General features: G+C 33.9%; 1 protein-coding gene across 1 annotated transcript; it reads right to left on the bottom strand.

Moving 5' to 3' along the window:
- Positions 1 to 7,218: 7,218 nt before the first annotated feature.
- Positions 7,219 to 8,774, bottom strand: LOC112512667 (transcription factor MYB10-like). The gene is made up of 3 exons (XM_025118743.1): positions 8,613 to 8,774; positions 8,396 to 8,525; positions 7,219 to 7,865 (listed from the first exon to the last, which is right to left on the bottom strand). The coding sequence occupies exons 1-3, from the start codon at positions 8,743 to 8,745 to the stop codon at positions 7,340 to 7,342; spliced, it is 789 nt and encodes a 262-aa protein (XP_024974511.1). The 5' UTR covers positions 8,746 to 8,774; the 3' UTR covers positions 7,219 to 7,339.
- Between the last annotated feature and the right edge of the window lie 9,365 nt (positions 8,775 to 18,139).

An 18,139-nucleotide genomic window follows, 5' to 3' on the forward strand; every position in this document is an offset into this window, starting at 1 on the left:
ACTGGACCAAAGAGATCCATGTGCAATAGCTGAAGAGGCACGGTCACTGACGAGATTTGTTTCGACTTGAAACTAGCCCTCATATGTTTTCCTTTCTCACAGGCTGAGCAAATAGATTCCTTTGCAAACGAGTGTTGAGGAAGACAAGTGACAAGATCATTTCTTGACAGCTCACTGAGTGTCTTGAAGTTGAGATGAGATAGTCGTTTGTGCTATAACCAGTTAATATCTGAAGAGGCCTTAGAAAGAAAACAACTATTCTCGATGAGAGGAAAATTGATGTTGATGATATAAACATTCTCTAGACGAGAACCGGTTAGAGCAACCTTATCATCKYTGTCGAGAACATGACAAGAATTCTTGAGGAATTTAACTGTATAATCTTTATCACACGGTTGGCTGATGCTAAGAAGATTGTGCTTCAGTCCTTCAACGTATGCAACACGTTTGAAAGTTGTTGTACCGTTGGATAATATACCAAAACCTTTAGTATATCCTTTTCCATTTCCACCAAAGGTAACGGAAGGTCCTCTTTCTTCCTTGAAGTGAGTTAGAAGAGATGTATCTCCAGTCATATGACTTGAGCATCCGCTGTCCAGATACAATATGCCTTTGACATCCTGTACAAGGAAACAAAATAAGAAATGCTATTGGTACCCAGCTATGGGTCCAGCTATGTTAGAGGCTTCATCATCTGATACTGACGAATCATTATCAGAAGATGGCATCATTAAACCTGAGGAGGTTTSAATGGAAAGATGAACAACCCTTGATACTACCAAGGTAGTTTCAATGGAAGTCTTCACTGAGTCTGACGAAGAGACTTCAGTGGTGGAGATTACAACGTCTGAAACTGAAGATTCTTCAGCTGAAGTTGTCTTCACTAAGCCTAAAGAAGAGGCTTCAGTGGTTTTCTTCACCTTGACTGTAGAGGCAGTCTTTGTGGAAGATTTCACTTTAGTTGATTTCTCAACTTTGGTTACTTTCTTGCTCAAAACTGGTGAACCAGTTTTGACGATAGAAGGACACTTACTGGCAACATGTGTTCTTTCACCACAGTGTTTACACTTCCTAAAACTAAGAGTAGCTTTAGGGCCAGGAAGTATCAGATTAGAAGTGGGACCAGCTCCAAGGATTCCCTTCTCATTGGTTCTAGGAGGAACCTTTGARGGAATGGATTCCTTAGGTGAAAATTTCACCCTGAGCTGTGACTTAGATTTCTGATGCGATTCAGATTTCTTAGTCCCTGAAGAGGAAGAAGTTTTACAAGTTGAAGGAATAGATTTAGATCTATTTATCTTGTTAGACTTCTTAGAAAGGGATGCTGTGACAGTGGATTTACCTTTGTCTTTGCAACCAAAACTCAAAGGAGTTCCTTCAAGATGACTCTCAGTAAAGGAAGAGGACTGAGAGGAAGAAGTGTTGGGAATAGAAGAGACAGAAGTACCAAATTTAAGCATGGACTTGTCTTTAACACATTCTTCCTGATCATAGGAGAATCCTAGACCAGTTGTTTTCTTGGCAGGGATCTGAGTGTTAATGATCTCAGAAGCTTTGAGAGAAGCTTTACACCATCCTTCAATAGTAGCTTTCTCAGCCTTGAGTTCAGCGATTGCTCGCTCACGCTCAGCGACAGCTTTCTCACGTTCAACAGTGATGGCTTGGTTTACAATAACCTGATCCTTAAGATTTTCCTCAATAGAGGTCAGTTCTTTGATCTTAGAATGACAAATCGTTAATTCTCATGAAGATCAACGTTAAGCATTTCAGCTTTAGATTTGCCATTGAGGGCATTGTAAATGTCAACCGTCAGCGTATCTAGTGTAGAAAGACTAGAGGAAGGTTCATTCCGGGTACATACCTGAGTAACAGAAGATGGCTCATAAGAGGTAGAAGCTGTAGAAGATCCTTCGTCAGCATCAATAGCCATCAAGCAAACATAAGCTTTATCTTCTTCATTTGAAGATGATTCAGATGATTCAGCCCAGTCATGCTCTTCAGCAATAAGGCCTTTAGCCTTTCGCTGGTTGTTCTTCATCTTCTTGTATTTCTCCTTCAGTTTTAAGTATTTATCATCTTTGGTCCTGAAGGAAGAAGAGGCTTTAGAAGATGGCGTCGCAGTCTTCTTCGATCTGCATTCACCTGCAAAATGTCTGGGCCGGTGACAGTTGTAGCAGATAGCTGAAGCCTTGTCTTTTCTTTCAGACTTTGGCTTCTCCCTGAGGGATAGCTGAGGAGATCTGCGAAAATTGCTTTTGCTGGCGAACCTCCTAAATGACTTAGTCAGGAGTGCCAAGGACTCATCAAAATCTGTTAAATCAGATTCAGAAATGTCCTCAGAAGAATCTATATCCGTGATGACCACGGGAGGTAGAGTAGAAACAAAAGGAGTAGAAGTTTTAACTGAAGAAGCTTCAGAGATCAAAGCTAAAGGAGAGCTTTTCATTTTCCTGGAATCTTTTACAAGATTTCTTTTTAGTTGACGAGATTGCTCATGGTTAAGCAGAATCCCGTATAAGGTAGAAAAAGAAAGAGTGGACATGTCATTTGACATCTTGAGACGCATGGAAAAAGTATCCCAAGACTCAGGAAGGCATTCTAGAAACTTAGTCAAGGTTTCAAAATTAGAATATTCCCTGTTGACAGCCCTTAGATCAATAAAAAGACAATTAAATCTTTGATGAAATTCAGACAGTGTCTCGGACTTTCCACAGAGAAAGCTTTTATACTGTCTTACTAAATTGATCTTTCTAGTCTCCTGAACCTGAGTGGTTCCTTCATATTGGACACAAAGAGTATCCCATACGGATTTAGAAGTTTTGAGTTTCATCACTGAGTGATAAATCTCATCAGGAAGAGACATAGATATTATAGACCGAGCACGCGTATCTATATCTATCTTCTTCTTGTCCTCTTCACCCCACTAATGTGGAAGCTTTGGAATCTGCCGTTCAGGAATCACGGCAGTCGTAGCTGTTGCTGGAACAGCCGGAATGATAGCAAATGGAATATATGGTCTATTTTCTATGTAATGTGGAATTTCAGGATCCACACCTTCCAGAAAGAGGGACATCCGGTTCTTTCAGAGACTAAAGTTGTCACGGACAAACCGGGTTGGTTTGGCAAGAGAGCCATTATCTTTTGTGTGTGTGTGTTTGTGATTTGTAAAGCCATTTGTAAGCAGTAAGTCTCTAATATTCAGTTTCAGTCTTCAACGTTTGCTGAAGGTTCTTTGGTGTAAGTGTTGTCTTCTTGAAGTATTGCTGTCTCTGATGAATTTACAATACAAGTTCTTCAGCGATCATTGAACATACTCAGTGAGGATAGCTGAAACTAAAAATACAGAAACACAAATACAACGTGAAGGAAAAAGGGATTATCATCAAATCACTGAGAGAGAGGATCAACAATATGGATCCATCGCGTCTCATTACAATTTAAATTACATAACTCTAAATGAATGATCAATACTCAAAACATGTAATTTCCACAATAAATATATTATACATGCAACTCATGTCCAAAGCTCCACATTGAGCAATTGAAACCGGACAAATGTCCCCAAAACTCATCTGACCCAAAATCAAATCAATAAGCACCACAACTTATTTGACTAATCAAATAAAAGTCAGCATACGTGCATAAACATATTTCCTTAATAAAAAGGCTAATTCATACCCAAAAGTATGATTAATTCAAAAACCTATTATATGCATTATCCAAATGAAATCATACTATTTATATATGCAAAATCCCTTATAATACAACAACATGCATTATCCAAACGGTTATAAAACCAAATAGACTTAGAGTGCATTAATGTCAAATAATCTTTATTTATGTGATAAATCATCAAAATGACACACTCTTATAATTTATTTATCAAAATGTCCAAAAGACCCAAAGGTAGATATTTTACAAGATTTATAAAATCAAATGTATCAAAAATACAAATCTCATCAAATAAACAACTCATTTGATAAACAATAAACAAAACCTCTTTAACACTCCATTATTGGACATTTTTGGCATGTACATGGTTTTTACAAAGCAACTTGAACTCACTTTTCTAGATTTATGTTAAATCTAGATTCCAGAGTAAACCTTGAGATTCCTTTGGTGAAGACTTCGAATCCTCAAGTTACAATTCTAGATCTATGAAGCTCTCAAAAACACCTCTCATTTCTACCAAAACGTATACAAACAAACCCAAGAGACAGATGAAGGTTGGGGGGGTGAAAAGAACAAAGCCTTAGATCTTACAAGAAAAGGTTAGAAGGTTACCTTCAACAAACAACTCTTAAAACAGCCAAGGAATGCTTTTAATGACCTTCAAAATCGAGCCTAAAGTCCCAAAAATAATCATATCTAGAGAAGGAAAGAAATAGGAAAGAGTTGGGGAAGAAACGATGAGAAAAACTCCAAAAATCAGGGCTTTTAGGGATGCCAAATGGTCCATGCGACCTTACCCACCGCCCCAGGTAGCACAACAGTTTGTCTGTGTCGCCCAAACCCTGCCTCACTCAGAGACCCAAACGACGTGCATCGTTACCCCACTATCTTTCGCTTCCGGTTTGATCCTTGAAGATTCCATTATAATAAATATGAAAAAGCTTAGTATTTTAACTTTTGAACGACACTTAGTAGGGTGGTTGAACATAAAAGGACACTTCAGGTATGCAGGTATTATAGTGGGTACCATTCATAAAGATTTTATTGAAATGGTTTTCTTATAAAATGAAAAAGAAGTATCAATGTTTAGGGAAAGTTTTGTTTTAATTATATGAACTCTTTGAAAGATGATGATTCTTGATTCATAGTTCTTAGAAGATAAAGTGACTTATATGAAGTTGTGGGACTTTTGATCTTTTTGATCAACCTCTAATTAAATGATCTGATGATGGAATCATAGGGGATGGAAGCTATATGTTTTATTATAGTTGGTCATTTTAAAGTCATATGTAGAAGACTGTAATGAAATAGATCCATAACATAGGAGTCAGCATGGTTTTGAAGGGGGATTATATTCCCATCTTGTATCTAAAAATAGGCATCGGGAGATTTGTGGATATGGACTCTTAGAGCCGGACACTGACCCTTGATCATATGGTGTAATTTCTAGCGAATGAGCATGTCTAAGATAATCAAGTATCGGGCTATAGATGACAATTGGTTGAACTCGACGACCATTGATTTTTAGTGGGGCGCAATAACATAGATATGTGGCCTAAGTTTGTGTTATGTCACTATCAATGCAAAATCAGGTCTCCTCCGTCATCACAAGATGTGTTTTAACTTTATAAATCTTGTAAATGGAACTTTTAGATTGTTGGGCTTTGATAAAGTTAGGTTCTATTTCTAATCCTTATTAACCTTGCTTTTCTTTTGAATTATTTGAACTCACTAGGCGTTCCTAACACTTTTTCTTAAAATAACATGTATATCAGGTTTCTTATGCAATGGGGCTAAAGATATATAATCAACAATCAAGTTTTCGGTAATGACACTATATAGTTGGGTAGCATTTCTGGAGGGCCTATGAAGCGGTTTGTATACATAGAGCCTTTAGATGGTTGTAGTCACATCCAAATGTAATTTAGAAATGATTTAGATTAGATGGTTGTTGCCTATTAGCCTTTCTCTATTATAATTAATTGGCAGTATCCCCTTTGTTGGGAAATACTATTACCATTTTTGGCAAATTCCACGTTTTTTGTAAGTTCAAATTTTCTCCTATTTTAGGGGTGATACAGTGTATATATATATATATGTGTGTGTGTGTGTGTGTGTGTGTGTGTGTGTGTGGAGCTAATCACGCAAGAACCACAGAAGTGTTGACAACCTTTAAGAACAAATATCAACTTATTGTTTCACATGAATTTGTTTAATCTAACTATTGGATTTAAGATATTGTTGCACAATGTAAGTATTTCACAATGTGATACTTTTTGATTTGTAACATTTGTTTCACAATGTGAAACAAAATTGTATTTTCACATGTACCATTTTATACAATTTGAAACAACATATATTTTACTGGTTTTCGTAGTTCGTTAACGTTTTTGAGCAGGGCCAGCCTAGAGAGTGGGTGAGTCGGGCGACGGCCTAGGACATCAATTTAATCCCGGTGATATTATTACTAATAAAAAGTTTCAAAGTGACAACTAAAAGACTTGAACTCTAAAACTCAAGCATACATAAACACTTTCTTACCAATAAGCTATTAATATATTTTGATATTTCTTCCCACCTATTTTAATTTTATTAGTTTTCTCGTTGAGTCATTTTTTTCTTTCTTGCATTTCTATTTTTCAACTTTTGTCTTGTTTTCATGGAAACATTATTTATCTGAAATAAAATTAATCATATTCAACAATTAATACTTTATATGTATTTTTTTTCTTTTGAAAATCATGTGATAATATTTGTAAGTTAATTATTCTTTTTTGTCAAACATTTTTTTATGCAGGGAATTAATAGGATCAAACTATACATAAAACAATTTAAATCACTAGCTAATTTCAACTTGCAACCACAAATATCTTTTGTTATATTTTTTAAAATCAAACCATGTTTGAAATAATTTAAATTACTATTATAACTTCAACTGTTTTTTTGTGATTTCCATAATCATAAATATGATTCTTGAAAATAATTTTTTATTTTGTATTATATTTCTTGATTCGACGTTGAATCTTGTAATTCCCATTTTGTTGGCACCCATAATGTGGTCTGTTGCCTAAGACTATATATGGTTGTTTAAACTACATAACACTCGTTATTCAAGGATGTTTAGATATTTAAAAATAGGATACACATATAGTATTAAGTTTTCCTAAGTTTTAAGATAAATTAAACATCTTTATATGGTCGTATACAATTAGTTTGAGCACAACTATCATTATATGCAAGTATTCAAAATTCAATTTAACTTGATATTACATTATGATATTATATAATTATAACAAAAAAAAAGTATAATTCAATAACAATAACAAAAATTGGCTGAGGTATGAAATACCTGAGTTTGATTAGGTTCCAAACCCTTTAAAAAATTGTATGTTTTATTTGTAGTTTTTAAATAGTAAGGGAATTATTTTACCTTTTTGCCCAGGGAATGAACCTGGACCAGCCCTGTTTTTAAGATTGTTATTTAATTATATGGTAATATATGAAGATGGACACATGACAAATATTTTAAATGTAACTAAAAAAATAGCCTTATATTATTCTAAACATTCATTAAAATATTCTTTCTGAAAAATATTTTGCAGAATTCTAAACATCATATGATGCTCGTTACTTGCATTCTTCTATCTCGTCGATACGAGTATCCACTTCAAAAAGACCAATCTACAAGCTCATTGTTGTATTGGAAATATGAATCAAACGTCGACCATGAGAACTCATCGCTCATCGTCACATCCTGGCAAGAAGATTGATCATGAGACACATAACCGTCGATTAAATCCGAAGGAGACAACATATTATCGATCGAAGACGTGATGTCTGGTAAAAACGGCTCGCTCCAAAAATCTCCGGTTGATTCGTAATCGGAAGTTTGCAGTGCAACATCGCTCGAAACTGTGTAGTCCGAGGTACTCATCCAACACGACGATAGTTCAGTGCCCGAAGAACATGATGGCGATTCCAAATATCCTTCCAAGAAAATTTCACCTTCGTGGAGTACTTCTAGATTCGGATTTTCTTTCTGTTCGACTTGATCAAGCTCGATGGATCCTTCGTGCTCGTTTTCCAAAACAATCATCTCGTCTTCGTGAGCTCGTTTCTTCAAATGTGTGTTCCAACGGTTCTTTATTTCGTTGTCACTCCTTCCTGGCAACTTTGCAGCCATTGTAGACCATCTATGAATTAAAATAGGATCAAAGTTCTATTAACCACTTTCAAAAATAAAGCCTAAACTTCCATAGGTTGTCAGTTCGAGTTTCCCAAGACAATTGGGATTTTCATGACTGTTCCTCAAAGTCCAATAAAATTAGCCAAGGTGTATCGTGTGCGTAAACTGACCCGAACATCCATAGTCAGGGGAGGATTCAGTAACAACCTAAGAAAATAAATTAGGGATCTTAAAGGTGCACTCACTTTAGTTTGATCTGTCCTCCCTTAAATTAACATCAAAATGATTACAACCAGTAGTGTCGTTGCATGGAGCATTATAGATTTTAATAATGAATCATTTTGGCTATTTTTTATAATTGTTTTCCAACAAAATACCATTTATTTAAGCTAATTAAGGCGTTCTTTTCGCAATTAAAATTTTCTTTTATTTTATATTACCTTAATTATTCCCCAACCCGGCTCGGAAATTTTTCTGAATCCACCATCCACAATTACAAAAAAGTGATAAATTTGTACGGTATGTACGAAAACTTACTTGTTGCCGAGCTTGTTATGCAAATCAACAATAAGATCGTCTTCTTCTTTCGTAAAATTTCCATGTTTTAAATCCGGACGAAGATAATTCATCCATCTTAACCTGCAACTCTTCCCGCTTCTCGAAAGACCTAAAAACCCAAAAACAACGAACGAAAATTTAATATCGGAAACTCAAAATTGTTCAAGAACTCAAGAAGTTGGTCGATCGATCGTACCAGCAAATTGTGGAAGTAAACCCCAATTCCAATGGCCATATCTCTGGATATATGCTCGTAACTTATCGTCTTCTTCTTCATTCCATGCCCCTTTTTTGACTCCATTCTTATCGAAACTTAAGCTTTTCGCCATCTTTATTGCCTAGCTTTCAACTATCTCTATGTTTTCTTATTCAACTCCACTTATATATACATACATATATAAATATATATATATATATATATATATATATATACTGAAAGATCATATAATCACCACGTGAAAATGGGAATTTTTTTATAGAAATTATTAAAAAGAATTGGATTAAAGTTTGGAGGGTAGACTAAAGTATGATGTGTGTCCCATTTATTGAACAAATATTGGCATTAAATAATGGACGATGATACAGACATGTGGCGTTGGTTTTTATTTATTTAATATGACCTTTTGGAAAATATATTTCGTTTTTATAATTTATAATATTTGATTTTTAACTGATTAAGTTCAAAAGTTCGTATATTTTGTTACGTTCGTTTTTTTTTAACGATGATGGTGGTGGGATAACTCTTTGCAACAGATGGTCTACATAAAATTTATTTAATTCATTATTTCAGTCTCTCTTTTTAATAAATAGATGATTTGATTTCACGTAATTGGGTGAATTGGGAACAAAGAATTTTAAGACAACATATTTTTTTCCAATATATCTCTGCAAAAGGGTATGATGCTATCTTTGGAGCCTTCTTATCGTACTGGTTCTGTGACCATCATGACGGAGGTAAGACCTTGTCAAATGGGTGGTGCCTAAAGTTGAATCGTAGACCTTCTTCTCATTTTGCATCGATATCCACATCTTCTCCGGCCGCGAACTTAAGTTGTATGGACTGCCATCACAAAATGTTGCCAACATTTCATCTATGCCTGCTTTGAATTGTGCACAAAACGTGTCACTAAAGATGTGACGAACTGACATACTTCCTTAAATATGCAAAGACCATATAACGTTCAATCGTCCATTTGAGCATCTTTGCACCACGTAGAACGTCAAAGAAGGCTCGATCAAATAATGAACATACGAAGAGCTGACACACGATTTATAAACTCTGAACATCTTATCACTCGTAGAACGTCAAAGAAGGCTCGATCAAATAATAAGATAGTATTTCAAGATTTAATTATATTTATATTTTGGATCGAGAACAGATAAAAATGTAAATACATTTTCACACTTTGAAATTTGAAAACTTTTGAGTATATTGTATAAATAAGATATCAGAGAATATATGTTAAGAACAAAAATAGGTTAAACATAAAACGATTAACAATCTGAAACTTAACCTAAACCATTAATAATTTGAACCAAAAACCAAATAATTAATGGTTTGAACCTAAATAATTTCGGCCATACTTTTACACAAGTCGATAAAAAGACCCTAAACACATGTAAATTTAGGCCCCAAAATTTTCCTGTTCAAGATATCGCATTTAACATGCTAAGGAACGGCCTTGTATTTGTACAAAAAACTGATTACTGACAACCTTAACCGGTCACAGAAGATGTCCATCTCCAAGAACATCAATGAAGAGCATTTCAGCAGCCAAGGCTAGCGGGAGCTTGGGTCAAACTTCAGGCTATCTTATATTTAGACAAAGTTGTTCCACGTATTTATCAACCGAGCTACACACAAGAGGCGATTAACTCTAATCATTGTTAAAAAAATAAGCATACCAAGTTAATGGGGGCGATATTTTTAATCTGTTTTTTTTTTTTAAATTTAATAAAAAGCAAACCGTTATCCATAAAATATAAATATAAATTATTTGAATATTCATAATGTGAAGAACATGTCGATTAAAATATTTTTTAAACATAAATAATTAGAATTTTATCACGAAATGGTGAGTGAGTCATACTAGTGATGAATTCGAATATGGACAAACATGCAATCATCTTGTTTTAAGTTTTGTAATTAATAAAAACATTAAAGAATTTTAGTATAAATTTTATAAATAAATAAAAAATCGCTCCCATTCATCTCTTCAAAAAACTATAATTATTTTTTTAATTTTTTTTAATGATTTCTACCTCCTCTATTGTACTTAAAAGGATGTGCATTTACTAATATATATAAGCTCAGTTGCAAACCGATTTTCGTTGTGAAACGGGGGACATAGGAGATTGTGACATGGTGTTCCTAACATCCACATTCAGTATGAATAATGAAGGCATTCAGTATGAAAAATGAAGGTGAATGTTCATAAACTATTCATGATGAATTTTGAATTATATACCCCAATATGTGTATAAGGGTCAGCAAGTTCTGAATCCCGTTCGTTTCTTTCTTGGGTCAAGGAGCAATTTCGATAATTTCCATTGATTATGGAATTCTTTAGTGTTTTTAGACTATTAACTTAGGTACTTTCATCGTACTAAAACTTCTGATGCTATTATTTTTAATTATTGGATTAAAAAGCCTCAAGTAAAACCACATTGTATTTTGCGATGCAGTTTTGTATGATTTGAGGTGTATATGATGCGGTTTGTGGTTTTAACATAAACCACATTGCGACCATCCTTAGAACAAATTGTCGATCATTAGATCTCGACAGTCAAATCCAAGAGAGATTGACTAGTTTTTGCATAGAACGAAAACATGTGATGCATGTTAAAATATGATATGTTTTTAACAATCTTAACTTATGTTACGTTCTTGTCAGGATTATTTTCATAAGGGGTTGATATGTCAAAGTCTTAAAGTTGAAGAGTTGAAATTGAAGGACTGCGCCTCACTATTGGGAGAACTTGAAGGGTAACGAATCTACATTCTTGCATTTTTTGGGGACTGCCTTTGCAATTTCCTGATTAATATATGTTGCCTTAATTTTGGTTTTCTTTTCATTATCTTCTCATTTTTGTTTACGATTTCTCTCTAGATTTCTTCTCTTAGTTCTTAGCTATTCTAGCTAGGTTCTTATACAAATCTAGGATTTTCCGTTTCATATCCTTGTGTAATCTTTGTAAATGTGAAATATATGGCTTGGTTAATGTTTTCTTCATGGTATCAGAGCCTTGTGTGGTTCTGTTCTTGTTGAATCCATGAATGATTCTTTGGTTTATGATCTTTTGTTCAAACAGAAGTCAAATTGGATCGATTGCAGGTAAGTCCTCTCTACTTCCTCCTTTTTTGTATGGTTTTTTGGTTATTTTAAATCGAGTAAATGTGCAGTCACACATTTTGGTTTATGAAGATCTTTCTAGATCTTGATATGCCACTCGCCGCTGCAATACTCATGTTCTTGTGTTTTCCTCAAAGAACTCATGTTCTTGTGTTTTCCTTAAAGAACTCATATTCTTTGACTTACAGTTGTTGATAATATTGTTGTTAGTTCTGATCTTTAGATCTTTTATAGTTGTTGTTAATACAGATCTTTATATCTCTTGTAATCTGTTTTTGTTTCTTTAAAACCAAGTAAGTGTGTAGCTAAGGTGTCTGGTTTATCAGATCTGTACTTGCCATTCCTTACTACTATACTTGCGTGTTAGCAGGTTTAGTTCTTGTAGATCATTATTCTTTTATACAGATTCATTTTCACAAGTTGTGTGAGTTTTTATTGTCTCATTTCCTGTTCTTGTAGATCTGTACTTTTATACAGATTTGTTTTCACAGGTTGTGTGAGACCTTGTTGTTTCATCTCCTGGTCTTCCTATTATTTTCCTTTTGCTTACAAAGATCTATGTCCTTTCCAGATCTGGTTCCCTTGTATAGATCCGTGTCCCTTCTAGATACTTTTTTTTCCAGATTTGTGTCCCTTCTTTTTTTTTTTTTTTTTGTTCAGGTTGTTCCTGGTTCTGCATGCTTCCTGCGAGTTCTTTTTCCTTTAACCTAGGTTAAAGTTTTTTCTGGTTGTGACCTAGTTTCAGGTAAGTTGCTCTTTGCTTTTACAGTCTATTCTTATTATTGTACTTCCATTCGTGTGATAAGACTGTTCTTATTGCCTGTTTCTTTTTCTTGTGATCTGTTCTGGTTGTTGTGGTTGTTTTTATCTTTTGTTTGTTTGGGGATGAATAGTTATATTGACCTACCACTTTAAGTGTTTTAGGAATCCTGCTTTTATCTATTTAATTTCTTGTGTGTGGTTATGGCTGGTTCTGTTGTTGATACTAGTAGGTCGATGAAATCCAAAGTTACCAGTCTAGACTTTAGAGATCCATTGTATCTACATCCGAGTGATACTAGTGGAACTCCTTTATTGTCTTTCAAACTGAGTGGTACCAATAATTACAAGGTCTGGAAATGTGGCATGACATTGGCTTTAGAAACTAAATATAAAACTGGATTTATTTATAGGTCTTGTCCACGTCCAATAAAAGATCCTGTCTTAGAAAGACAATGGGATCGATGTAACTCAGTTGTCCTTTCTTGGATTCTGAGTTCTATGACCGAGGATCTCTTTCTAGGACAAGTGTTCTCCAAAGAGTCCTCTAAAGTTTTGGAGGAGTTAAAGAAACCTATCATGAAGTTGATGGGTCTATTATGTTTAATCTTCATCAAAAAATTAATTCCCTAAGTCAAAATGGAACCTCTGTCACTGAGTATTATCGTAAACTCAATTCCTTATGGAAACAGTTTGATGATTTAGTTAAACTTCCCTCGTGCACTTGTAATGCTTCTCAAGATTTTTTTGAACATACTCAACTTATCAAGCTTATGTAGTTTCTAATGGGTCTTGATGATGTATACCAAACCCATTAGAAGCAATATTCTCATTAGAGATCCCCTTCCTTCAGTGAAAATTGTCTTTTCTCTTGTTTCAGGAGAAAAATCTCACAAAAGGGAAACTTTCTCAGTCTCGATATAAACCTCAAAATACTGCTTTCCTCAGTAAGACCATTGATAACAAACGTCGATTAGGTAGAACTTCTATCCCTAATTGTAAGCACTGTAGTGCTACTAGACACACTATTGAAAGATGTTTTGAACTCATAGGGTTTTCAAAGGATTTTCAAAATCGATTTAGATGCCTGCATTTTCGAGTCCTATCCTACAAAAACTGTTGAATCCAATTCCTCCTTTCCTTTTTCTGAAGACCAGATTGCTAAAATTCTTGGGTTAGTTGAGCAAAAACACTCATATGAATGTGTTATTGCTAATATGACATGTATCTTTAAATCTCTTAGATCTGGATGGATAATTGACTCTGGTGCAAATCAACACATGACTCACAATACTGGTTTTCTTAATAGCGTTGTTGATGTTTTTGATCTTGACCTCAAAGCAAGTCATCCAAATGGAACAAAAGCAAAAATAAATAAAATTGGGGATTTCAAGTTATCTAATAATGTAACTCTGTTGATGCGTTGGTTGTTTCAGACTTCAATGTCAATCTGTTATCTATTCACAAACTTGCTAGGGATAACAAAGTGTTTGTAGGATTTGATGAGTCAAAATGCTATGTCCAGGATTCGCTTTGAAGGAATGTAGTAGGGACTGGTAGTCAAGAAGGTGGTATATATTATTTTCATCAAAATTTCAATAGTGAGTCTTCCTGTGCTTTACATACTTCTCATAATTCTATATATCTTACTTAGCTTCTACTCAATTATGGCACAATCATCTTGGTCACCCCGCTGACCAAGTTTTAAAGGTTTTAAAAAATTATCTTAAGATTGAGAACGAGGATCGTGGCCCTTCTGAAATTTGTCATAAGGAAAAACAAACTCGGGAGAAGTTTGAGTCAAATATTCATAAGTCCAAAGATCTAAGTGAACTAGTTCGCTTGGATGTTTGGGGACCTTATCATGTTTAAAGTAGGGAAGGTTATAAATATTTTCTCACAATAATTGATGATTTTACTCGTGTTGTTTGGGTTTTTTTGTTAAAAGAAAAACATGAGGTTGGAAAAAATATTATTACCTTTTATAATTTGCATAGTACCCGATTTGGAAAATGTGTTAAAAAATTTAGAAGTGATAATGACTCTGAATTTATGAGTCAAAGGTTGAGTGATTTTTTTTAAACTAAAGGAATTATACATCAAACGTCTTGTGTTTATACTCTCCAACAAAATGAGGTTGTTGAACGAAAACATCATCACTTACTAAATGTAGCTAGGGCTCTTATGTTTCAGGGAGGGGTTCCTTTGAATATGTAGAGTGAGTGCATTCGTACTTCTACCTATTTAATAAATAGGACTCCATCTTCTGTGTTGAATGGTAAGTGTCAACATGAGCTTGTTTGTGGATCCCAACCTGTCCTTACTCATCTTAGAAACTTTGGGTGTTTATGCTTTGTTGTCATACCTAACATCACACTTCTCCCAAATCTAAAAAATGTGTTTTATTAGGGTATGCTAATTCAAAGAAAGGATAAAAACTTTATAGTTTGGATTCTAAAAAATTTGTTGTCTCCTGAGATGTTAAGTTTTACAAAAATGTTATTCCATTTAAGATGAGTACAAATAGGATTGGTGATTCCAATCATGATGATGTTAACAAATTAAACTTCTTTGATTTCATGATTAGTTCATCTAATGAGTTTGTAGATTCACCACCCAATGATGAGAGTGGAGACCATTCCATTGATGAAAATATTAATCAGTCTGTTTATGCCCTTAGTAACCGTAGTTGCTAGGTAGCCCAACTAGAGTTGCTAATGAGCAGCCTCTAGGCAGCTCAAATGAATCTATTAATTAAGGTTCTTCAACCCAAGTTGGAAATAACCTTGAAGGAGTTACTAGATGGCAACTCTTGAGTAGCTCTGATGGTGGCTGCCAATACTCAACTAAATGATGAAACTCATTTCTGAATTCTCATCTCTGAGGGTACTCATAGTGTAACTTCATCCTCTACCCAACATACTAAAAGGTCTACTAGAGTTTCTGTGTTTCCACGAAAATTTGATGATTTTGTTATTGAAGGAAAATTTAAATATGGGTTGGAAAAATTTGTTAATTATTATTTTCTCTCATCTAAAAATCTATGTTTTCTATCTAATCTAAACAAGTCTGTTGAATCTAAAAGTTTCCAAGAAGCTTGTAGTGATATTAATTGGATAAATGCTATGAATGATGAAATGAAAGCTTTACATAGAAATGGTATATGGGTTATAACAGACTTGCCTCAGGGTAGAAAAGCTATTGGATGTAAATGAATTTATAAGATTAAATATAAATCCATTGGAGAAATAGAAAGGTACAAAGCTAGGCTTGTTGCTAAAGGGTATAGTCAAAGAGAAGGTCTCGATTATGAAACCTTCTCTCCCTTTGTTAAAATGGTAATTGTGCATTGTATTATATCCTTAGTTGTTCAGTATAAGTGGAATTTGTTTCAATGAGATATTAATAATGCTTTTTATATGGAGATTTAATTGAAAAAGTTTATAGGACATTACCTGAGGGTTACTATAATCCTAAAGATAAGCTTGTGTGTAAACTTGTTAAGTCTTTATATGGTTTAAAGCAAGCTCCACGTCTGTGGTATGCTAAACTTTCTTCACATTTAATTGATCATGGTTTTATTCAAAGTATTAGTGATGACTCCTTGTTTACAAAAAGAGTAGAATCTGTTTTTCTTATTTTATTGGTTTATGTTGATGATATTGTTATCATTGGAAATAATCAATTTGAAATTGATAAAGTAAAAGAATTATTGAAGAGTAAGTTTCTTATAAAAGATTTAGGAAAATTAAAATTCCTTTTAGGAATTGAAAATTTAGATTGTGGTGATGGTGTTTGCATGTCTCAAAGAAAGTATTATTTAGAACTGCTTAATGACTTTGGCTACTTAGAATGTAAACCTTGTAATACTCCTATGGATATGAACTTAGTTGTAACTGATTCTAGTAGTAATAAAGATCCTCCTTTATCTGATTATGTTGGTTACCAAAGATTAATTGGAAGACTGATTTATCTTCTTGCTACTAAACCACATATTGCCTTTGTTGTACATTCTCTTAGTCAAATTATGCATTCTCCTAGGTAGTCTCATTTAAATCTTGCTCTTAGAATACTCAGGTACTTAAAGTTGTCTCCAGGTAAAGGTTTTAGCTTAACTAGATTTGAATTATTTTTTTTGTTTATCTGCTTTTGTTGATGCTGTTTGGGGTAAGAGTCTTTCTTCTAGACGTTCTGTAACTGGGTTTTGTTTATTTTTGGGAAATTCCATGATTTCTTGGAAAAGCAAGAAAAAAGAAATACCGTTTTCCCTTCTTCTACAGAATCAGAATATCGTGTCATGGCTTCTGCCACTTGTGAGGTCTTATGGGTTCTAACTTTAATCACATATTTAAATGTATCTGATTTACTTCTTGTAAATCTATACTGTGATAATAAATTAATTTGCAATTCAAATAGCCAACAATCCTGTTTTTTTACGAACGTACTAAACACATTGAAATTGATATTCATCAAATTCGGGAAAACATTAGTAAATGATTGTTGAAAGTTGTAAAAATTCTTTCTTTTGAACAACCTGCTGATATCTTCACAATGACTCTTGGTGTTAATCATCATAACTCTTTAATAATCTTAACTTTTGTTACGTTCTTGTCAGGATTATTTTCGTAAGGGGTTGATTCTGTCAAAGTCTTAAAGTTGAAGGACCGCGCCTCACTATTGGGAGAACTTGATGGGTAGTGGATTTACTTCTGCATTCTTTCGGGACTGGTTTTGCAATTTCCTGATTAATATATATTGCCTTTTCTTTTCATTATCTTCTCATTTTTGTTTACGATCTCTCTAGATTTCTTCTCTCAGTTCTTAGCTATTCTAGCTATGTTCCTATACAAATCTAGGGTTTTTCCATTTCATATCCTTGTGTAATCTTTGTAAATGTGAAATATATAGTTCGGTGATGTTTTCTTTAAGACATACTTTTTTGTTAGTTTCATCCGGATTTCAGTGTTTTGATTATTAATGGGTAGAATGTGGAGGTAATGGTTGATGAATTGTCGAAAATAATATAAGCTTTTAATTTTTGTGTAGCTTAAATAAGTAATTATAATTGTATAAATGTTTAGAATAATTATTAGTTACATTGCATATATTTTGATTTGATTTCTTTTTTATCTGACGTACTTTTAAAAATTTTATTTCAGTACCACACACTACTAGAAAAGTCAGCATTTCCGGCGCCGATTTCCGGCGGATTGATCCGCCGGTAATTTTCCGGCGGATTTCCGGCGGCGTTCCGGCGGACGCTAAAAAAGTCAACATTTTATTGACTTTCAACAATTTCCGGCGGATTTCCGACGGATTTCTTAATTACTCAGATTAATCTTGAAATTACAAGATTTTACCGGCGGATTTCCGGCGGATTTTGTTAATTTTTTTTWAAAAAAAGAGTAAACATTTTTCCGGYGGATTTCCGGCGGAAAAATAAATAATTTTTTAAAAAAATTTAACTTTTCCGGCGGATTTCCGGCGGATTTTTTATTTTTTTATTAAAAAAATAGTAAACATTTTTCCGGCGGATTTCCGGCGGAAAAATAAATAAATTTTTAAAAAAAATTAACATTTCCGGCGGATTTCCGGCGGATTTTTTATTTTT

This window comes from Cynara cardunculus (genome assembly GCF_001531365.2).
Source record: "Cynara cardunculus var. scolymus isolate 2C chromosome LG 5, CcrdV1, whole genome shotgun sequence".
Lineage (NCBI taxonomy): Eukaryota > Viridiplantae > Streptophyta > Magnoliopsida > Asterales > Asteraceae > Cynara > Cynara cardunculus.